Source organism: Castor canadensis, chromosome 11 (genome assembly GCF_047511655.1).
Source record: "Castor canadensis chromosome 11, mCasCan1.hap1v2, whole genome shotgun sequence".
In the NCBI taxonomy this organism is placed as follows: domain Eukaryota; kingdom Metazoa; phylum Chordata; class Mammalia; order Rodentia; family Castoridae; genus Castor; species Castor canadensis.
The window spans coordinates 20,369,938-20,393,635 of NC_133396.1; the positions used below are offsets into that span (position 1 = coordinate 20,369,938).

Genomic DNA, 23,698 nt, shown 5'->3' on the forward strand with positions numbered 1-23,698 from the left:
CTCAGATATTTTAGCTATTTAAATATTTACCCTCTTTCTCCACTGGATTTTCCCTAACAGGGCTGCCTTGATATTATTATTCATCTGCCCTAGGAAGTCAGGTACAATCATCAGATTTGCTTTGGCCAATAACAAGTGAGTGAAAGTGAACCAGCAATTTCCAATGGTCTCCCAATGGTACTGCCATTGTATTGCTAGTTTCCTTCTAACACAAGACCAGCACATTCCAGACACGGGCTGCTCCTTCACCACACAGCCACAGCCCACCAGCAGCGGCAGATGTAGTATGGACAAGAGATAAACCTTTGCTGTTGTAGACCACTGAGATATGTGGAGCTGTTACTGCAGCCTGAAATATTGTGTAGCCTAAGGTGACCAATAATTCCCCTTCACTCTTACCTTAGTCCCCTCTCCTATACAGTACATTTGGGAAGCTAAAGTTACCAAGTTTCCACCTTAGCATATTTTCATACTACAACTGAGTGAGCTAAAAACCGCTTAAGGGTGATCTGTATTATGACAAAGACAGCCATCTTGTATTTGGCATCTGTCAACAGGTTCACAGTTCTGTACACTGGAGTCAAGGGCTTGGGTCTAATGAATAGACTATCTCCCATTACTACCCATCCTATACACACCCTCCCTGCACCCCATCATAAGGACAGCAACAATTTACTGATTTCACTCGGTGGCCGATGCCCATGATCAGTTTTCCTTCCTTCTTCATCTTGTTTACGAACTCCATAGGGATAATGCCACTGTCAAAGGCTTTACTGAACATCTTGGCTGCTGCATCCAAAGCACCCCCAAACCGATCCCCCTGTAAGAGAAGTAAGTACACACAGCCCTGAGCTGCAATGGTTTCCTCAGCTTTGCAAACCAATCTAGGATGTTCCAAACCAGCCCAGCCCAGCCCAGCGTTTTGCACACAGGGACTCCTTCTAGGTCCCCACTGTAGCCAAGCAGCATGATGCCAAAGCCCAGCATCCCTACTGTTCATCTCCTAAAGGTGACAGGACTTACGATAGTGAGCAGCCCTGAGGTGAGGCTGGAGACCAAGTCTTTCCCAGCCCGAGCACAGATGATGGTGTTGTGGGCCCCAGAGACAGCTGGCCCGTGATCAGCTGTCACCATCAGACACATCTCTATAAACTGGCAAGAGTACTTGGGTAACCTAGGAGAGGATGAGTAAAGATGCAGGGAGAGGCGAGATGGAACAAAGGTCAGGAAGTACAGTGTTAAGGCCACACTCCTATTTTCTCACACCTTCCTGAACAAATAACTCAAATCCAATACAAGTCTCATACTGTGGACAACTCCAGAGCAGCTCTGGCCTCTGTTGTTATCAAATACTTCTTTCAAAACAATTAGCAATCAAAAGCATGTTGCCTCAAGAAAAAATAAAAGCAATCAGGGTTTGAAATGTCTTCTTCAGGCAGTTTTCAGCATCAGTTGCTGCCAACAGGATCTGATCTGTATTCATGGCTACCCTTCTCCACATGCCAGACAGAGATTAAGGAAGACCCCTGCCCAGTCTTCCTGCACAGTGTTCCATCTCCCCTCTAACAGTCAATAGTGAAATCTGGAAATGTGAGTAGACAGAGAAGGCTGCTCAGGTCTTCTGACCTGTGAACTTTGTCCAGGAAGGGCCTAAAGCAGAACCAGGACCTATTTCTCTATAGATGAGGACATGACAGAAACCAATACTTTGATTGGCCTTTTGTCCAGTGTTGCAACTCATGTACTTACTGTCTCCTTTACCCAGCTGTCATTCTCAGGGTAGGCAGGGTAGGGCTAACTTGAGAGTGGTGGAAAAAAACCTAAATGTTTTCTACTGATGAGAGACACAATTTGTGTGTGTGTGACTGGGGCTTGAACTCAGGGCCTACACCTTCAGCCACTCCACCAGCCCTTTTTTGTGAAGGGTTTTTTCAAGATAGAGTCTCAGGAACTATTTGCTCGGGCTGGCTTCAAACCACGATCCTCCTGATCTCTGCCTCCTGAGTAGCATATAGACATGAGCCACTGGTGCCCCGCAAGAGACACAAACTTGCAAAGAAAATACAACTACTTTTTAGTTGGTTCTGCAGTGTCCCAGGCCCTTTTTTTTTTTTTTTGTGGGACCTCTAGTTAGGTCACTGCTGCACTGCTGCTTCTTCTCTTGGTTCAGACTGTCCTTGGAAGAGTCAGGAATAACCTGTGTCTCTTTTCTATGGCCTTTCAGTTGGCCTGTGGTTTAAGACTGATGCTGAACACACTCAAGCCTACCTACCTCCAATTTTTTGTCAGGGGAAGGCCATTAACTCTGAGCCAGGGCCCTACCATCCTCTGTTCTCCATGCCTCACCTTCTCTGGAACCAGAGGAGGCCAAGGACCCCGCCGATGCCCATCTCTTCCTTGAAGACCTCGGTGATAGGCATACCCGCATAGATGAGCTCTTGTCCTCGCTCATCACAGATGCTGGTCATGAACGAAGCAGGTTTTCGGATCAAACCCAGTTCCTGAGTAAATATAGAGGTAGAGGGACACAAGGCTATGTTGACCACCACAGATTTCTTTAGTACAGCTATTGTCTGACTCTCTGAATTAAAGTGTCCTAGGAATGTCTTGGCTGCTCTGGTGGTCAAGCAACAATTTCCAACCTTTTTCCCAAGTGCAAAACCCTTTGATAAGACCATTTAGGGCACAGAAAATAGAAGCACCATGTCCACAGTACCTACTTGGCACCAGCTCCATTTCTATTCTAAACCAAACATTTGCTGGACCAGGCAGTACATTAGGAAGCTTACATCCACTGGTTCACTTGAACCACACAAAGCAGAATCATTCCTACAGCAGAGGCTTGGAGAGGCTCAGAACCAGCCACAGTCACCTGGCTGAGAATGGAATAATGACTCCAAAAGGAAATCTCTAAAACACTCAGATACAGCTGCCTACCGCTCCAAAAAAAAAAAGCTACAAAAAAAAAATCAATGAAGTATGTAGCTGTGGAAATGGGGGAATCCCCTCAACACTTTCTTTACCCTGGGGAAGGGACTGAGCTCATGAATTTCCCATTTTCAAAGTTGGGACACAATAAGAGTAAAGCAGGAACCAATACTGTCCAACCTCATTTCTTTAGGATCACGAGTTCAAGGCCGTCTTGAGCTACACAGTGAGATCCTATCTCAAAAAAGCAAAAACAAGCCAGGCACTGGTGGCTCACACCTGTAATCCTGCTACTCAGGAGGCAGAGATCAGGAGGATCACAGTTCGAAGCCAGCCCAGGCAAATAGTTCAAGAGACCCTATTCTTGAAAAACCCATCATGAAAAAGGGCTGGTGGAATGGCTCAATGTGTAGGTCCTGAGTTCAAACCCCAGCACCACAAAAAAAAAAAAAAAAAAAAAAAAAAAAGAAGCTAACCTAAGTATCTACCCTTCTCCCTTTATTCTGAGCTAGGATCTCACTATGTAGCCCAGACTGGCCTCAAGCCTGCAGCAATCCTCCTGCTTCAGCCTCCCAAGTGCTGGGATTACATATGTGAACCACCATACCTAGCTTATGTTCTTTTTAGGTTTGTTTGTTTTTGATGGGACTGGGGTTTGAACTCAGGGCTTTATGCTTACAAAGCAGGTGCTCTATGCTTTAGCTATACCCCAAGTCCATTTTGCTCTGATTATTTTTGAGATGGGGTCTTACAAATTATTTGCTCCTAGGCTGGCCTTGAACCACAATCCCTCTGATCTCAAGTCTCCAAAGTAGCTAGGATTATAGGCACGAGTCACCAGTGCCTTGCTGGCTTTTGTTTCTTTTCAAAATTTAAAGCAGAACAAATAATTATGTCCAACAGGTGACTGGATCCTTTTTTTGTTGGAGGGGGTGGGAAATGCGGTACTGGGGTTTGAACTCATGGCCTCATATTTGCTAGGCAGACATTCTACCATTGGAACTACTCTGCCAGCCCTTCATTGGGTCTTTTTTTTTTTTTTCTTCCTTCTTTTTTTCTTCCATTGGGTCTTTTAAGATTAATTTCTTTTTTTTCTCCTTTGGTGTTCTGGGTTTGAACTCAGGGCCTCATGCTTGCTAGCTAGGCACTCTACTACTTGAGCCACTTTCATCTATGCCCCACAGACAATTAAGTAGAGTGGATTCTACTTCATCCCTGAAATTCTTTAGCAAGCACAAAACAATGAGGGGACATTATCTGTCCCTAGCCGCCTCTGTTTCCAGGTCAGGTGACAGATATAGAAGACAAAGACTGCCCCTGGCCCTCATTTATTCAATTTGTGTGTGTTTGTGGTGTTGGGGATGCAATCAGGGAATCAAGAAAAGACAGGGTAGCATAACACTGAGCCACACCCCCCAGTCTGAGCTCTGGTCCTCTTGAGGCTTGCATTTGTTTTACCCAGTGGTCGGAAGGCTCATATCACAAGCTCCAGTAGTACATAGTAGGTAGAATATAAGAGTTAATAGTCAACCACCCTAGCCTACAAAGTCTCACTAGCCCATACTGCTAGGGACACCCAAGGTACCTACCCTGGCCCAGGAGTAGTCCATGGGCACTGTTGGGGGCGGCACCTCCTGAGCAGGTACAATAGCTCCTTTGGTCACAAGATCTTCATATACAAATCTAAAAATGAATATGAGACAATATTCATTCATGTGGATTTCATTATTCTGGGCTTCTCCACCTAACTGAAACATCATAGGCTTCTTCCACTGTCAGTTGCTTACTCTTTCTGGCTGGATTCTAAGAACTAAATGAAAACAAGTTTTGGCCAAGATTGTCCTCACTCCCTTACCCCATCTTCTCCTCTCTGCATGGAGATTAACAGAAAGTTGAAACTGGGGATCAGGGAAGGACAGGTTCAAGAGGTAGCAATAGGAAATCAAGTAACACTATCAATCAGGCAACATTTTCTAAGCATTTCTCTGTTCATCTCTCATACGGTTACCAACTCCCAAGGCAAGTAGGTGAGCCCAGAAACAAAACAGGTTTTAACACCAACCTGAGCAACCTGGACCTGCTGCTTTTACAATCAAATTAAAATAAGAAAGCCAAGAGAAGGATGGTTTTGAACCATTTGAGCAGCTGCACTGAGGCCTGAGAGGGACCAGGACTATTTGGTGCCCTGTGTTGGAGTGGCTGCTGTCCTCAGAGGGATTAGGAAAGGTCCCTCTCCAAGGTCCACGTACTGGATAATCTCTCCAAGCTCATCAAAGCTCCGGGGCACAAACACTCCTGCTTCCTTCAGAGCCTGGTTCTTGGCTACTGCGGTTTCAGAAGCCTGATTGGCACAAGCTCCGGCATGGCCAAACTGGACCTGGAAGGCAAAGGACAAGAGCTTTAATGGGCATGTTAAGTCCCCAAGAGAGAAAAATGGATTTTGCAAAACATCAACACTGATCACAAGCTGGCCCATCATATCACATGAATCAAGTTATTCAACTCTCACAAAATAGGTAGGATAGATGACTCCCATTTTATGGAAGGAAACTGAGGTACAGAAACATTCAGGAGCTTATTTGAAACCACAAAGCTAATGCATACTAAAGCCAGGATACAAAGCCTGGTAGTCCAATTCCAGAATCGCCTTCTCCATACAGAGCCACATTCAGCTTCCCTTCGACAGTGGTCGGGGTGGAGGTAGGAAGTAGGGGATTAGTTTTGAGCAACATGTAGAAAAATGAGGTTGTCGGGCACCGGTGGCTCACACCTGTAATCTTAGCTACCCAGGAGGCAGAGATCAGGAGGTCACGGTTTGAAGCCAGCCTGGGCAAATAGTTTGAGAGACCCTATCTGGAAAAAAACCCTTCACAAAAAAAGGCTGGTGGAGTGGCTCAAGGTTTAGTCTCTGAATTCAAACCCCAGCACTGCCAAGAAAAAACAATAAAAAAAAAGTGAGGTTACAAACTGGCAACCTTAGCATAAGATGAACTCACAGATGTAATCTCATTGTTTCATACTATTTTTATGAAAATATACACCAATGATCTTAGAAAAAAAAAAAAAAAAGAAAGAGAAAAGAAAAGAAAGAAAAGAAGAGATCATGTAGAAATACAAATTCCAGCTTGTTTAAAAAAAGTCAGATTTTGCCAGGTACTGGTGATTCACATTTGTAATCTTAGCTTCCTAGGAGGCAGAGATCAGGGGTTTGCAGTTTGAAGCCAGCCTGGGCAAATAGTTTGAGAAACCCTATACCCAACCCAAAAAAGAGCTGGTGGTGGAGTGGTTCAAGTGGTGGAGTACCTGCCTATCAAGTACAAAGCCCTGAGTTCAAACCCTAGTATCACAAAAAAATTTAAAAAAAAAATAAGAGGGAAGAGAAAGCTCATCATATTAATATCTAGCCTGTGTAACCAACATTTACTACCGTCTAACCACTTTCTAAGAGCTCTGCTCATTTTATGTTCTAGTAGCTATGCCTATTTCACATAAAAAAAGAAAATGGAAGTACAGAGGAGCAAAGTAACTCTCCCATAGTCACACAGGTAATATGTGCACTTCAGCAATTTGGCCTCAGCCTATGCTCTTGCATATTGAAGAAGAAAAGGGACCTTCAGAGTTGAAAAGGTTAAAAACCACTACTCTTGTGCTGTTTGAAAAGGTTGACCACATGCTTTAAAGCCTTTTTTAGGACTTCATCAGCCCGGTGGATAGAGGGAAGAAGAGATTCTGTGCTCAGAAATTCTGGTTACAGAAAGTTAAACAAGGTTTATTGTTTTGTATTTCGTTTTGTTTGAGATGGGGTGTTGTAAGTTGCCCAGGTTGGCCTTGAACTCCTGAGCTCAAGCAATCCTCCTTCCTAAGGTTCATGTGTGTATCACTGTGCCTGACTAAACAAATTTTTAAACTTCAGAATTTCTCAAAACTAAAACCCAAATTTCTAAAAAGGGAAATAAAAACTGGGTATGGTGTCACACACCTATAATCCCAGCACTCAAGAGGCTGAGGCAGGAAGATCGAGACTTCTAGATCAGCTTGAGCTACATAGAGATCCTGTCTCAAAACAGCACCCACACACACGTACACACATATAAGGGGTGTTGCTCAAGTGGTAGAGCACCCGTCTAGCAAGTGTGAGGCCCTGAGTTCAAACCCCAATGCTGCCAAAAAAGAATTCAAAATCAACTATTAAGGAGGTACCAGTGGCTCACACCTGTAATCTTAGCTACTTAGGAAGCTAAGGTGTCGGGAGGATAGAGGTTCAAGGTCAGCCCAGGCAAACGTACCACGAAAAAAAAAATAAATAAAATAACCACAGCAAAATGGACTGGAGGTGTGGCTTAAGCAGCAGAACACCTCGTTTGCAAGTGTGAAGCCCAGAATTCAAACCTCAGCCCCACCCACCAAAAAAAATAAATAAATCAATTATTAGATAGGCAGTCACTGTACTATTCCACATTGTACATGCTTGTAATTTCATACAAAAAAATTAAATATTAATTTAAAAACAAAAACAAAACATGTAATGGACCTGCCCTACCCATGGGAATGTAGAGTGCCAGCCCAATCCAAAAAGCAAGGTGCTCACCCTCTAAGAGGTGCCCTCAGCATGGTGAGGGGCAGGAGTTGGTAGTGCAAAGCAGGGAAAGAAAAACAATGGAGGGGAAGAATTACTATGGGGCTGTCTGGGAGGAGGAAAGTGTCAAAAGGAAAATCAGTAACAGCTTCATGGAGTAAGTGGATGGAAGAATGCAAATGAAGAGTTGCTTAATCCTATGTTTGCCAGACCTTGACAATCTCCCTTCCTCCCTTCCTTCCTGTACTAGGAGTTGAACTCAGGGCCTCATGCTTGCTATGCAGGTGCTCTACCACTTGAGCTATACTACCAGCCTACACCATAACTTTTTAAAGTTACCGAATGACCCTGTATTCTCCCCATTTTACAGCTCAGGAAACAGGTACAGAAAGGGTGCCCAATTTGCCCAAGTCACAAAGATCCATGAAGATCTTATTTTAAAGCCTGCGCAAGTAATCAAGTAATCTCTGAAGGGTGCCCGATTGTGTGAAATCTCTTTCCCCTTTTATTACTTGGGAAACGCACATGCACATTTCCACTTATACAAAATAGAACCTTTTAAAAACATTTACTGTTGTGTTGCCTGGCTTTTCCTAGATGAACTCTTTCTACATCAACAGAACATAATCCCCCTCATTCTTTTTCTGCCTGACTCATCTGTGTAAAGGTAAACTGGGCAGGCATGAAAACACAGATGTAGCATGATGACAGTTTACTCAATGGCATTTGAGTTGTTTCCATTTTCGACATTACAACATTGCATTGAATTTCCCTGTATACACACTTCTAAGTATTTCTACACGCATGCTATAGGGTAAACCTGCAGAAATGGAATGGCTCCTTCAAAGGAGACATGCATTCTACAACTGGACATAAACTGCTGTTCTGAGGTGGGCAGGAATCTGAAGCATTTTAGAACAAAGATAGTGTAACAAAGGCTTACTAGTAGGGAAAACTAACAGTTTGCATATAAAAGGCTATCATTGTTTCAGAAAGCCTTGGTGGTCATGTTTTTTCTACATATACACAGCACTAAGGAAAGGCCTGAGGGTAATAGGCTCTTCAACAACTACTGATGAACCAATTAGTTGACAAATGATTTTTATCTTTTGGTTTTATCATCATGTGATGAGCTATCTTCAAGATAAAACTGTCTAAGCGATCCCTAGCAACAGACAGCTCAGCAGACAGCAGAAGCTCAGAGAGTGTATTTAACATCTATTCTATGCTGCCAAGTGCTTTCACATATATTCTGCCATCTCTTTTTTTGCATTTTTGCAGACAGGGTCTTGCTTTGTAGCCCAGCCTGACTTGAAACTTGTGATCCTCCTGCCTTAGTGTCCTCTCCCAAGTGCTTCGATTACAGGCATGTATCAACACACCCAACTACACATTATATCATCTTAACATGTCAACAACAATCTCCTCTCACTCTCCAATAGCTACCCTACGGTGTCTGCACCATGGTCCAGGTTCAGTTCCCTCCCTCCTTAGCTTCTCTAAGATGCAGTTCATGCAACACCTTCCCAGTGTAGCCTTCCCAATTCCTGCATACAGTAAGGAGGGAATCTGGGTTGTAATCTGCTCATGAATGTGTTTCTTATGAGTGGACACAAGCTCCCAGAGAGGAGGGCTCTGGCTGGGCTTTGCAGTAAATGAACAAGTAAAACACATTCAATAAAGGAATCAGCTTGATGTGATAGCATTTGACTCACCTCAAATGCCTCCCCTTGCCCTCCCACTTCTACCATACCTCAGAGGAAAACATGGTGGCACAGGTCCCGATGCACCAGCAGACCACTGGCTTGGTGAGGCGGCCCTCCTTGATGCCCCGACAAATCTTATATTCCTCAGTGCCTCCTATCTGCAGCATAATAGGGGATGACAAAAAGCCCATCCTGTGTCATTCCAGGACGAGCAATGCAGCAGAAAAATCTGCCCCAACTCATTCAGGGCCAAAAGACACCAAGTGTCCTATAAGATACAACTTGACTACAAAATGGGAGACATGGGCTTTGGCCAAATAACAGACAGGGAGTTTTAGTTTCAACCTGAAGATTCACCCTAAATGCAGGGAGGAATTCCAAAGGGATAACAGGTCTCTTAGAGGACTCCCCAGGATGCCTCCTTTCTGATCCAGAGTATAAGATGATTTAGATGAGATCTGCTCAGAAAACAAGCAAAAACTTGTCTCTGCCATGGGACTCTCTTCAAATGTAAAATACAGCCCTTTCTGCTCTAACTAGCCACTGCCCACCAGGTAGAGACCCTGGTCAACAGGAGCAGAACTGCCCCTTTCCTGGTGCTAACATCTTGTGCCACTGGGAGGTAAAACCTTCTTTACCACGAACTTACATGGCAGTGCCAACAGTACAACCACTAGACCTCAGTCTCAAAACTGTCACTTTAAGTTATACATCACCAAAAATGCTTGAATTTTTAAAAAACTGAGGTCATATATTACTTTTACAATGAAAAAATGTACCTTTAAAAAAAACTTACCTCTCCAAGAACCACAATCATCTTGACTCCTGGAGTGTCCTGGTAACGCAGCACATGATCCATGAATGTGGAGCCGGGGTACCTGTAGAGAACAGGGAGGACAAAGGATCAGGAGGAGCCTGAGGAGGTGTGCATAGGTGTGGGAAGTCCCTTTGGATATACTAGGAACACTAGATTTTGTCATGGGTATGGATGTCCACTGTGGATCAGAGGTCCTACGATAATGGAGTGGGTCGGAGGAGACAAGAAACAAATGGAGCAGAGGAGAAAGGAAAAAAAAGAGAAGGGAATAGTTATTTAACTTGCAGAGGAAGAGACTGGCCACAGAATAACCCCAGAAAGGTTCATTCATCAGTGGCGATGCCCTTAAAAGCATACATTATGGTTTAAAAATATGTCCCTGCACCAAAAAATAAAAATGTCCATAAATGTGTCAGAAAAGGTGAAACCTGATGCCATTCCTCTTGAATGTGGATTAGATTTAAGAATTAGCTTCTCAGCCAAACACAGTGGCTCATACCTATAATCTTAACTACCTAGGAGGTGAGGATAGGAAGGATTGCTGTTCAAAGCTAGCCTAAGCAAAAAAATTCATGAGATACTCCACCCCATCTCAATCAGTAAAAGCTGGGCATTGTGGTATGCACCTGTCATCCCAGCTACACAGGTACATAAATAGGAGATGATAGTCCAAGCTGGCATGGACATAAATGAAAGACTGTATTTGAAAATACCTAAAGCAGAAAGGGCTATGGGTATGGTTCAAGTGGTAGAGCACCTGCTTAGCAATTGCAAGGCCAGTACCACAAAAAAAAAAAAAAATAAATAAATAAAATAAACTTCTCATGAATAAAATTGGGCAGAAGTGTTTTTTTGACACAACAATGGATAATACAATGTGTGAAGCTATGAGCTAGGATGGCAAGTTGTTGCGGGAAGTTCTATATGGCTGGCTTTATTGGTGGTACTGGTAGTTGAAGTCAGGGTTTCATGCTTGTTAGGCAGACACACTATCACTGGAGCCATTCTACCAGTCCAAGTTGTTCCACTTTCTAATGTATATGAGTTTGCAAAAGGGTTGTTTAAGACCAAGAAGATTTCTCTGCAGATCTTCCTGTGTATTATATGTCCAAGAAGACAGTCTAACAAATGGTATTTGCTAGATTTACTTTGATTTAGAGGCTTTGGTCAGGGAGCACCACTAAACACCCTGGCAAATCTTTCTTCTTCCAAGCATCCTATCTCACATGAGCTGGTAGAGCCAAGGAGATGGACAAGGTGACTCACTCTTCCAGAAGCTTCTGGGTCCTGAGCCAGACCACAACAGTAATAATAATAATAAATAGCAACGGCTAATATTTATTATGGATTTAGTAAGTAACAGACATTACTCTGAATGACACTGTTGATAACCATGCTGTTGATGACCTTCTGATCATTGGTCCCAATAACAAAAATAATGAAGTAGGGCATGACAGTGTGTATCTGTAATTCCAGCTACTCATACAAAAAGGTAGCAAGACTCAGTCTCAAAATACAAAATTAAAACAAAAGGATTAGAATGGTAGCTCAAGTAGAAGAATGCCTGCCTGGTATGCATGAGGCTCTGGATTCAATCCTCAGTACCACAAAAAAAAAAAAAAGAGGATACTATTATTAATTATAGTTAACAGTTACCTGAGCACCTAGGAAGTATTAGGTTCTATGTTGGCCTTTCTATATATTATCTTGCCATATATATTCCTGCCAAAGATCTCATGTGGTGGGTGCATTTATTTCACCCATTTGATATCTAAGGACTTCAGAGGTCAAAGGAAGTAAAGTTATCACTCAGAACTCTCTTGTTGGGAAGCTGGACTTGAATACCTTTGTTATGGTTTCAGAACTGGCCCTCCTAACCACTGTACACTCCTGCTTCACTGTGGCCACCCCATAGACAACAAACAGAATCGCCTCCAAAGACCTGAAACACCTATAAAAACTCATTTCCCTATATTTTCTGATTTCCTGTTTCTGCCAGTGCTGAGGCAGGAATGGACTTCGGCAACATCCCCTTAGGCCTGAAGCTAAGTGGCAGTGAGGAGAGACTGCAGGACCCACCATGCCATCTCCCAGCCAGCTACTCTCAGTGTGGGAGATCCCTCTCAGCCCCCAGCTCATTACCTGTCCCCGCCGATGGCCACACCCTCATAGACACCATCCGTGGTTCGGGAGATGATATTGTTGAGCTCGTTGGACATGCCTCCAGAACGTGAGACATAGGCCACACTGCCTGGGCGGTACAGCTTCGAAGCCAGAATGTTGTCCAGCATCCCACCTGTATTCCCGATCTTAAAGCACCCCGGCTTGATGCCCCCAACCTGCAGGGGCAGAAACAGCAAGGAGGATGGTTCCTGACTGACCACAGGACACAGGGGAATCATAAAGCCCTGTTACTTCTGCAAGGTTGAAGAGAAAATGGCTTAGAGAATTACACCTATTTATTGGGTTTCCCACTTAGGAAGATCTCTTCTAAGAGACATTACACAGAAAACAGCCTTTTGTTTAAAAGATGTTACACTTTGGCAGATTCAGATCATAGTACTCTAAGTTAGCTCCCTTGCTCCATAGGGTTATAGCACCCAGCAAAGGTACATAACACAGCTGGGGCTTCTCAGTGCATCATCATGACCTGTCTCTCACATGAAAGTCCCTAGCTTCAGATCTGGGGGCGTGTAGCTCACTTGGCATCTCAAGGCCTTGGGTTCAATCAATAGCACTGAGGGAAAAAAAATCCTAGCCTCCAATTTTTAATGCAACAATTAAGTAAAAATAATAAACTAAAAAATGCAGAGTAACTTCTTATACGAAATTTTTCGAGTCAAAATGAGGCTTTTAGGTAGCTTTTTCTCTAGTTTATCTTTAAAGGAGTATCTGAAGACTATGACATGGTTGTATGAGGTAAATAAACCCAGAATCTCTAGAAGAGAGTAATAAAAGTAAAAAAAAAAAAAGAGGCCCAAGGGCCTCCAACCTAAAAGGCTTTCTAGAGGTTATGCTCACCGTGGCAGGTCCTATTATGGTCACTCCCTTCTGATCAGCCTTCTTGATCAGCTTCCTTGTAAGGGCCTCGGGTATGCCTTCTGCTATGATGGCAATGGTCCGGATCTAGAGGATTAAAAAAGTCCCCTCCTGTGAACATTTTGCCTCAGACATGCAACAGGGAGGTACAGTTCAAGGGTCCACCTCCTAAATCTATGCCCCCTTCCAGGCTCCAAGAACAAAGTAATGTTAACAGTATACATCTTCTTCCCACAGGCCTCTGTACCTACCCTGCTCACTTTAACCCCCTCCCAAACAGAGAAGCAGTAGACACCAAAACAGATCTCAGTTGGCTAACACCACAGGGATTGAGTACATGAGCAGAGGCAAATGTTTCTAAAACTCTGCTACAGTCTCTCCAAAAACTTCAGATCCAACTGATCCCTACTTGCCCTTGAATCTTCTCATAAAGCAGCTATCTATCACTTTTCTTCACAGTACCCACTAAGTCTCAACTATGTCCTCAAGGGTGGGGTCAATGTGTGAGAGAAATGAACTGTTTTCGCACTTAGCCCAGAGTGCTGGCAGGAGGAACAGGCCAGAGGGGGATAGAGGGAAGTGGGAAAGATTCAAGAACTATGTCTCTTTGGCTGTGGGCCAGAGGCCAGCAAATGTCTGTAAAGGGTAAAGATCAGTTTAGGCTTTGTGGTCTTGTAGTCGCAGTCGCTGTGGCAATTTTTCCAATGTGAAAGTAGTCATGGACAATATATAAATGAAAGTATGGCTATGTTTTATAAAACTTTATTTACAAAAACATGGCAGGGTAGGTTTTGCCTTGGACTATAGTTTGTCAGTACCTGCTCTAGACTAAAAAAAAAAAAAAAAAAAAAAACTGCTCATCTTTAGCAGATGTGCTTTCTTTTTCACTTCATCTAGATATCAAAACAATTTTAGCCAGCAGCCAGTGGCTCATGCCTGTGATCCTAGCTACTTGGAAGGCAGAGATTAGGAGGATTACAGCTGGAAGATGGCCCAGGGAAAAAGTGAGACCCTATCTCAAAAATACCCAAACAAAAAAGGGCTGGCAGAATGGCTCAAATGGTAGAGCACCTGTCTAGCAAGCGTGAGGCCCCGAGTTCAAACCCCAGTACCTCCAACCCCACCCCGTGCAAAAAAAATTTAATCTTCTCCAGTCATCAATTAAAGCCAACTGGGACCAGACAATAAAAGAATCAATATCCTAATCTTTATAAAGATTTTATAAATCAGTAACAAAACCAAAGGCAAAGACTCCAATAGAAAAAAAAGGGGAGGGAGGGCAAGTCATAGAATACGAATGCCAAAGTTTTTAAAAACTCATCTTAATTAATCATCAAAGATTAAATAGAATTAAAAATTAAATAGAATAACAATTAATTTGGTAAATGTTTAGTGTGAGCAAGGGGAAAAGGGATGCAGTACATTTAAACTCCCAATGGGTGTTTACATCATTACATCTTTTCTGGAAGTCAGGATGGATCGAAGATTGTCAAATCTTCATGTTCTGATTTAATAGTTCAATTTCTAGAAATTTATGCTAGGGCAATAATTAAGGATTTATGAAAACATTAATCCATGCTGCTTGTCACAAGATTTGAAAAACAAAAAATGATATTGCCAGCAAGTGTCTATTGATATGGAAGGAGTAACTGAAGGAAACAGATTACACAATAGTTACCAGGCCATTTGTTCAAATCAGAAAAAGGTGTGGATTAGATTAAACTCAAACTTCAGCAGCCATGTTTCTGGGAAATGGGACTTGGAAGTATCTATTTTCTTTATCAATACTTCAATTTTTTTCTGTAGTAAGTATGTGACTTTTTTGGGGAGAGTGGAGAGGGCACTGCTAGAGATGGAACCTAGAACCACACGCATGCTAGGAAGAGCTCCACCACTGCCCTGTACTACCAGTCCAAGAAAGTGCTTTTTTATTTTACTTTATTTTTCGGGTGGAACTTGGGTATGAACTCAGGGTTTCACAAGTTACTAAACAGGCACTCTACTGCTTAAGCCATGCTTCTAGCTCAGGAAAGTGCCTTTGATCCTGTTTTTCAAGCCAGTCTTGGCTAGCACAAAGAGGATCTGGTGGAGGTAGAACAGTTGGAACTGAACCTTGGGTAAGCCCAGCAAAGCAGCCCCTGTCTGCTCTGACCTGCCCTGGGTCACTTCTGACTTCACTTTCTCCCAAACCACTGACTTCTCCTGACTCCCAAATCCTTTGTCCTAAGTAGCTTAAACTGTAGACATCATTCTGGAGGTTTTCCCACTTCCCCACCCAACACCCTAGAGCCCAGTGATCTACCTGTGAGTAATTCATGGTTTCTATGGTGCTGTCGTAGGCGGAGCGGAGAGAGGCAAAGTTGATCAGCACATCTACCTCTGGGTGCTTCTTCATGGCATCAGCCATGTTCTTGAAAACAGGGATCAGGATTTCCTTGTGTCCCCAGTAAAACTTTTGCTTGTGATCCCCACTGTGACACAGCAGAAAAAGGATTAGGACATCCTCGACCCATCAGCCCTGGGGAGGGGGAAGCTGAGGGGAAGAACTTCACCCAGAAGGCAAACACGCAAGGTCTCTACCCTCAAAGAATCTCTATATAAGGGGAAAAGATCATCCAGGAAAATGGACAGCCCCTAGCTGCAAGATGGGCAGATTCTTCCCCCTCAAAGAAGCTTTATCTCAGAGGGAGGAGATGAGATGAGGAATCTCACTTGACAGTCATCTATCTCCTGCAAGACTCACGTGAAGGGGTAGACCATGGCAGCCACTGAGGGCTCATCTCGGGAGCACACATAGTCAAAGTCCAACATGCCTTGCACAGCCCGGGTCTGCATGCCCCATACGATGGCCTTGGTATGGCGGCTGAAGAGGGTGGCATTCTTTCCTGGCGGGCAAAGACAGAGAGTGCACCCAGAACACACACCCCCAAGAGACCAAGAGGCAGGGGTTGCCTGCCAAACTCCATATGCCCCAAGTCCAGGATGGTGGCTCTTAAAAAAAGTAAAAGAATGATAAGATGATAGAATTCTGATAATCTGGGGGAAGAGGTGCCTCAATTTTTTTGGAAGGCGGCAGCAGAGAGGGCAAAAAGAGCTAAGAAGACTTGCCTGGTTGGTAACAGCTTCGCAATGAATAGAAAAAGTCTCCCTATACAAAGAATGGGTGTATAGCTGAAGACGCCTGGGAGGAAAATTCCTTCAGGACCTACTTAATTTCACAGGAGAGGTATATAATCAGCTCATATACAAATGTGACCTTAATTTCACTGCGGGGGTGGGTGAAGCTTTAGCCCTCCCAGTTTTGATGGCCTCAGGACTTTAAACAATATCCCAACAAAACTTATCACCCTGTAAATCTGGACATAAACCCAGCCCTAGTCAGAGTTTGAATTCTCACAAATTCTAGGTCAGTGTAGGTCCAATGAAGAGGTTTGCTACAGCCAGGGCTGAGGCCAGGGCAGCATTATCTCTAATTAAGGTTCCGGTCTGGGTTCTGGCACAAGGAAGGAGCAACAAGCTGGCCACGCAGAGTCATGACCTTCTTTTGTATTCTACCCAACCTCCTCCTGTCTACCAGGTAGCTCTCTGCTGCTCAGAACAATGCTCTAAGGCAGGAAAGAGGTAAGGGGCAAAAGAAGGAACTAAAAGAAGCTGGCAAAAGTGCAATCCTCAGCCCACAGGGAAAGGGCCTTTCCCCTCAGCTTCCTGCAAGTCCAGGTGGAGGAAAGCAGCCATTGGGGGAGGTTCTAAGTTCCCCCAGGGAGAACAACAAATCTAACCCAGTAGTATCTGTATTAATTAACCTACTGTACTAGTGCAGGCTTGGCTAACCAAGACCAAGGTCTGATTAAATCTCCGTACAGGCCAAAAATAAGCTTCGCATGCCAGAAGGCTCCTGATGTTGCAAATACCTGGGATTTACTGTTACCCAGACCCATGGATCTGATAAGACATGGGATCTCAGAACAAGAGAAGCCACCTAATCCAGTTCTCACTTCCAGCCCACAAAAACTGAAGGCATGACGCTAAATGACAATGATCTTAGACCACCTAGCATAAGAGTCATTGGGAATCACTGATTTATACACTGAAGGAAGAGGATTATAAGTGAGAGAGAGACACTCTCTCTCTCTCTCTCTCTCTCTCTCTCTCTCTCTCTCTCACTCTCTCTCTCTCTCTCTCTCTCTCTCTCTCTGCTATTCCCTGGGGGATCCCATGCCGTCAGTGTATTCAGGCATCTATTTTCAAAGATCAGGACAAAGGCTGAATTTCCAAAAACCTACCCACATCTTCCACATTAAAGGGCAGAACTCAAGTGCTCACCTCCTCAAGCACAGGGAAACCAAAGCCAAGAAGTGGCCCCCAGCAGCAGGGAGGCCACAGCGGGAACCTCTGGTGGGGAGAGTATTAAGCCCCTTCTTACTGGCCCTGCTGAGGGATGATCTGGTCTCTTCTCTGTCCCATCCTCCCTTGTCTTCTCCCACTTCACAGCTCTCCTCCCCTGGAATACAAGAGTTCCTAGGGGACTGGGCAGAGTGGCTCAAGTGGTAAGAGCACCTGCCTAGCAAGCATGAGGCCCTGAGTTCAAACCCTAATGCCGCAAAAAAAAAAGGAAAAGAAAGAGAGTTCCTGGGTGACTAGAGTCCATCCCTGTTCCATGTATACATTGGTCTTGCCTTCTAGGCAACCATGGATCTTATCAGAGGCAGACAATCTAGGGATTAAAAGGAGGTATCAAACAGAAGCCTGCAATCATTGTCCTTCCCTAGTTAATCCCTCCCCCTGGCAAGGGACAAAGTCATCTCAGAAGACTTCCCTATTCTCTTTTTGACAACTGTGAATGGCAAAATGTTACAAGGAGGGATTGAAGGTGTAGCTCAGTGGTAGAGCATTTGCCTAGCATGCAGGAGGCCCTGAGTGTGGCCCTTGGTATGGAAAAAAGTTACATGGAAACTCTGAAGGTTAGGATTGAATGTGTGTATGCAAAAACTGTTCATTGTAAACTATGACCTCAGATACCAGACAAAGCCCACATCCTTTTCAATAACCTACCCTATAGATACACTGCACAGCCTTCTTGGTTTCTGCATCTCTCTATTTCTATCCTGCTCTTCCACCAAACCCCAGGAGAGATCTAAACTTGTCTAAAGATTAGGAGTTCTGGGACAAAGCTGGCAGTGGTAAAGCTGAGGAAGGAAAAGTGAAGAAAGGGTGACACTGAGAAACAGATGAGTGACCTGTGGCACCAGCAACCATAAATGCCCAATGCTCTCTGCCACTCCCCTTTCAGCTGGCTCCAACTTCCCAGGACACCGCCCCCCACACCACCACATACACACACTTCCTGACACCCCTCCACTCTCCAAGTTATGGGCTGGCTCTCACTCCTTCTGTAGTCTCCACCTCCCTCCCAAGCAAGCAGCCAGAGATAGCCACACGGTGAGGAGAATGCTGAGTGAGGGCAAGTACTAAACAGAGTGGGAGGGCACAAAGAGCAAAGACTTGAGGGCAAGCCATACAGAGGTGGAAACAGAAAATGTACTAGACAACACTGCAACCCACCAGGGGAGGGAGAAATACCACACAGAAAAACTGTAACCCACTAACAAAGCCACACACGATTGGGGCAGGGTGGGGGCATCCTACCTTGCAGGGATCTTGGACTTGGGACTGAATCTGTCAAAGAAAATGACCAAGGCAACTGAGTGATCTGCTGATGGCTGGAGGCTTTGGTTGGAGAGGATCCCATGGACAAGCCTTTGTGTACTGACACCCTTCTATTCCACAATGAATAGAAGGACTAAAAAGCCAACAGAAGAGGCAAAAGCACCACTCAGCAGAACAGAAGCAGGAAAGGACAAAGAAGCAGAGAGAGAGGGCAGGGGAGAAGGAAGGCTGAGTGGTGCACTGAACACTAAGGCCTCTTCCAGGCACTCTGGAAGGACACAGGGTGGTGTACTCCCATCTGGACTCTCAGGCTGGCTGAGTCACACTCTTTTAATGTTAATCCCTCTTTTCTCCATGCAGCAAAGTATGGTGATTAGACCAGAATGGGGCTGAACCTGTCATTCTCTGCTGTGGACAAAGCTGCTGACTTGGTTCCAGATGGTGAGCCCCTGGAGTTAGTGCAGCATTTGGAGCTATTTCTCCAAATGCCTTAGCCCAGCCTGTTTGTATGAGGAAGAGGCTGCACAGATTCTATTAGCCAGTAGTTACCAGCCCTACTGATCTACTGCTGGCATAAGGGCTGGCTCAGTGTTATCATGACTCAAGACAGGCTGGTAGTCGGGAGAGTAATATGTGTGCAAGAGTCCCCAGCTGGTGGAGGTGGGCAGACTGCTATCACAGGAGAACTTCGTACTTCCTGGTATTGCTGAAACCCTGTCTCCTCTGCAGCCTTCCCAATCAGCTCACAGCCCCCAAGGAAGATCAGGGGTAGAAGAGGGTGGGGAGTGAGGTGACTCAGGCACAGGGTGAGTCCTCGGCTCCATGTAAGCCCAACAGAAGGCTAAGTCACTTCATCCTCATATCCCATTCCCATCACACGCCGAAGCCCATTCCCATAGCCAAGCGTGGACTGCTTTCTACCTGTCTCTGCCAATTTCCCTGAGAGGAAAGAGACAGGGAAGATGCTGAAGGGCCATTTCTGGCATTGTGCAAAAGTTCTGCAGGTTACCTTGAGGCATGGCAGGCTTGGCCTTCTTTGCAGGTGCCACTTCATCAGCCCTGGACTCAGAAAAAGACGCTGTCCTGCTGGGGGCTGGAGTCTAGTGATACAAAGAGAGAATAAGGTAAGAATCACAGGTGGTGGCCACTCGTTCTTAAGCCCCCAAAGAAACAAATGAGCAAAAATTACATATAGCACTGTTCTCCCTTTTTTTTTTTGAGACAGGGTCTTGCTATGTAGCCCAGGCTGGCCTAGACTTCAAGATCCTCCTGTGTCAGCTCCAAGTGCTGGAATTACAGATGTAGTACCACACTCAGCTCAGCACTGTTCTTTATAAATTGCTTCTAAAAGTACTATTCTAACAATGCTGAGGTAGGACTTAATATTGTCCCGTTACAATGAGTGGACAAGCTATCCAAGGTCCCTCTCTCAGCAAGCATAGCCAGATATGAACTCAAGTCTTAATTTAAAAATCTTTGGTCTTTCTATTAGTCTACCTTGACTGGAGCACAAAAGAAACAAGCATAGGGATCCAAAAAACAACCATGTAATAACCTCCCCTGTATTTCCCCCTGCTCTTAAATGGCAGAAGAGGGGTGCTATGTCCTAGATGAGTGGGTGGAGGTGAGAAAGAAAATATGGTACCTTCCTCTGAGGTAGAAGGAAACCTGGCACCTACCGACGTGCTCCCACTGGCATTGAGGAGGAAGTTGGCAGTGTGGGCTGCTGTGGGTGGCTGGTTGGGGATGGGCCGGTGACCCAGAGCCATGCCTACAATGGCTGTCATGTGAGTCTCTGTGCCGAAGACATGGATGGGAATCCCAGTGGTCTTCCCTACGAAAGAAGGTAAAGAATCCACGATTCAAGTCTTAAGAGTAAGTGCCTGAGTTCCCAGGCCCCTTTCCATCTTATTCAATGTTTGGTACTTTCAGTACCAAGATCAATTATCCAGGACAAATCAGTTGTCAAAATTTCATGACTAAACAAAACTTTCTAAAGGTCATCTACTGACAAGGAGGAAGAAGCAGCCTTACTGGCAAGCCTCAAGTTGACCACAAGCACTATTAGTGGGCATTCCTCCTGATCACAGCCAGGACTCTAGCTCTCCAACCTCTTCTACCCTCATCTGCACTACCTCACCAGCCTAATCTCTCAGTTCTTAACCACCTTGAGCTGGTTCTCCCAGCGCCCTGTCCCTACCTGTCCCTCTGCATGGAGCTGGAAGTACTCACTGAGCTCAACCCAAGTATCACCTGCTGAGAAAGGCCTTCCCTGGCCTTGAAGGCCACCACCTTCCTCTCCACCCTACCATCTTTCTGATACAGAGCCCTAGCTAACATCATTTTCTTAATCCAATTGTTTACTTTTCAATGTTCCACTTGGAAGAGCATGATTTGTTAACATTCACCCTCAGGGCCTTGCCCACAGTAGGTCCTTCATTTTAAGTGAATGAATGAAAGCTAGCACTTGGTACCACTTTAAGTCATTCACAGGGGTTTAGCATCTGCCATGGATATCAAATTTGGAAAAATGGGAAAATGGAAAGGTTTTGTTTTTCCAATTAGAGGGAAAGCTCACTAAGCAAGACTGTCCTCTTTTCTATTACCTTCCTGAATTTCATGTGAAGTCCTGCTCCACACAGAACCGCCCTTAGCAATGGGGCTGCATTTTAAGACCAAAGCTGCTGGTCCCCAAGTTCACTTGTTTCAGATTTAATCCAGCTGACTTAGGGAGACCCCACTTTAGTTCTGACTGATGAGACAAGGTACCTGGCTTTTTTTTCTTTTTTTTTTTTTCTTTTGGCAATACTGGGGTTTCAGGGTCTCACATAGCTTTATTACTTGAGCCTCTCCGCCAGTCCTGTTTTATGTTGGGTATTTTCAAATAGGATCTCGCAAACTATTTGCCTGGCTTTGAATTGTGACCCTTCTGATCTCTGCCTCCTGACTAGCTAGGATTACAGGCATGAGACACCAGTGCCCGGTGGTCCCTAGCTTCTTGAAGGCTCTGAGTTGGAGATACCACAAAGCTGCACAGTCACAAAACACAAATGGGAGAAAGGAAACCAACATGGATGCCATTCTGTCTCCTCCCTCATCTCACTGAAGGTCAATTCTCCCATTTTACCAGTTGTCCAACCCTTATCCTCTTGTTTCCTGTATCTGGCCACCAGTGGGCAGGAGCTTGTCTTCTCCACAACTATAGCCTCAGTCCCTGCCACCACTATTGCCCCGGACAGGTGCCACAACCTTGTAGGTGGTCTCCCTACCTCACCCTGGCCACCTTTCTGTCTCTTCTCCACCCAGAGGCCAAATAACCCTACTCAAACCTGATGGTGCTGCTCTTCTGCTCAAAGTCCTCCCATGGCAGGGTCACAGCCATGTCCTCCAGAGATCTGTACAGCCCTGCCCTTCTTTCCTTTGGCCCCAATCCCACAAGCCCACCCCCACTGCAGGATCTTGTACCCTTTCTTCTGCAGGCATGGCACTGAGCTGCTCCCTCCTCTACTCCAAATCTTTGCTCAAATGTCACCTTTTAAACCATACATTTTCTTTTCTTTTCTTTTGTGGTACTGGGGCTTGAACTCAGGGCCTTCACCTTGAATCACTCTGCCAGTCCTTTTTGTGATGGGTATTTTTGAGATAGAGTCTCATGAACTATTTTCCCAGGCTGGCTTTAAACCACAATTCTCCTCATCTCTGCCTCCTGAGTAGCTAGGATTACAAGGTGTGAGCCACTGGTGCCTGGCTTAATCACACATTTTCTACTCACCCTACTTTTTTCCCTGCTTTGTCTTCCTTCATGGCATTCCACATTCTCTGACCTGGTCAAGCTGTAACCCTGGTATCCAGCACAGAACAGACACAGAGCTCAGCAACAATGCTTTCCTGCCCATTCTCAAGTTTAAGATAGATACTCTGTCAGGGGGTGGCAGAGGATGAAAAAGCCCAAAGACCAACTCCTTCAAAAATGCAGAGGCAGGCCATCAACTCTCAGAGTGGGCAGGAGAAAAAAATCCCAACTTACCAACTTCTCCCATCACCCGTAAGCCTTCCTGATAGTTGGGGCCGCCTCTTCGGACAAAGATCGTGACCTCATGCTCCTTCAGAGGACCCTGGTAATCTCGAATTGCTCTCACGATACCCTAGAAGCCCAAAGAGACGTGAGAGATGTGTGACTAAAAGAAGGCAATCGCCAATCAGTTATTTATAACCATGATAAACAAATGTACCAGGTGTATGTGACAAGGGCCGCTTCTCACAATGCATGGCAGACCCACCCTGGTGGTCAAATATCATACATGTGCTGAATGAACTTTGCAACCCAAAGGCTTAGTATGTGATCACTTGCAATGCTGTCGAGTGGTAGCTGAGAACCATACCCTTCAATACACTGGTACATTGGGGCTTGCTGGTCTCTCTTGCTCTGAAAAACATTCTTTTTTTCCCCCTGGAGATGGTGTCTCATAAACTATTTGCCCAGGTTGGACTTGACCCATAATCCTCCAATCTCAGCCTGCCAAGTAGCTAGGATTACAGGTATGAGTCAACAGAACCTGGCTACAGTCATTCTTATCTCGTAACAATGGGGGTTGAGGGAAAATCTATGTCAAGGCACTACACAAAGATTCTCAGAGGTACAAAGACAGTCATTTTTTTTTTCCAGTACTGGGGTTTGAACTGAGGGCCTCATGCTTGCTAGTCAGGTACTCTACCACTTGAGCCACTCCACCAGCCCAAGACATAGTCTTCTATTACAAAAACAGAACAGTTCTTACAATGGATATCCATCCACCCAGTCTGGAAAATATGAGTCTGTTTCTCCAGAAGACTGGTTTATGAGCCTGAAGTCTAATTGGCATTTCATAGGAAGCTCTCTGTAGTTCCTACTCCACACCTAGCCACTCCATATCTTACTCAGGGTTCTGCCTTTACCACAGTACTGCTCTCAAGTTAAAGCAATAC

The 23,698-nt window shown here is 44.8% G+C and overlaps 1 protein-coding gene across 2 annotated transcripts in view; it reads right to left on the reverse strand.

Moving 5' to 3' along the window:
• The window catches only part of Acly (ATP citrate lyase), a 42,016-nt gene that overhangs the window by 3,519 nt on the left and 14,799 nt on the right, over nt 1–23,698 (reverse strand). Inside the window, exons 11-25 of one of the 2 annotated variants that reach the window (XM_020178476.2) lie at nt 22,761–22,878; nt 20,413–20,567; nt 19,743–19,833; nt 18,713–18,742; nt 15,810–15,951; nt 15,369–15,537; nt 13,049–13,153; nt 12,170–12,366; nt 10,007–10,088; nt 9,258–9,368; nt 5,178–5,305; nt 4,518–4,611; nt 2,347–2,501; nt 1,024–1,174; nt 677–820 (exon numbers count right to left, since the gene is read on the reverse strand). In XM_020178476.2, coding sequence (XP_020034065.1) covers nt 677–820; nt 1,024–1,174; nt 2,347–2,501; nt 4,518–4,611; nt 5,178–5,305; nt 9,258–9,368; nt 10,007–10,088; nt 12,170–12,366; nt 13,049–13,153; nt 15,369–15,537; nt 15,810–15,951; nt 18,713–18,742; nt 19,743–19,833; nt 20,413–20,567; nt 22,761–22,878 — 1,872 coding nt within the window. The remainder of the gene's footprint in view (nt 1–676; nt 821–1,023; nt 1,175–2,346; nt 2,502–4,517; nt 4,612–5,177; nt 5,306–9,257; nt 9,369–10,006; nt 10,089–12,169; nt 12,367–13,048; nt 13,154–15,368; nt 15,538–15,809; nt 15,952–18,712; nt 18,743–19,742; nt 19,834–20,412; nt 20,568–22,760; nt 22,879–23,698) is intronic. The other variant, XM_020178477.2, reaches the window with a different exon arrangement.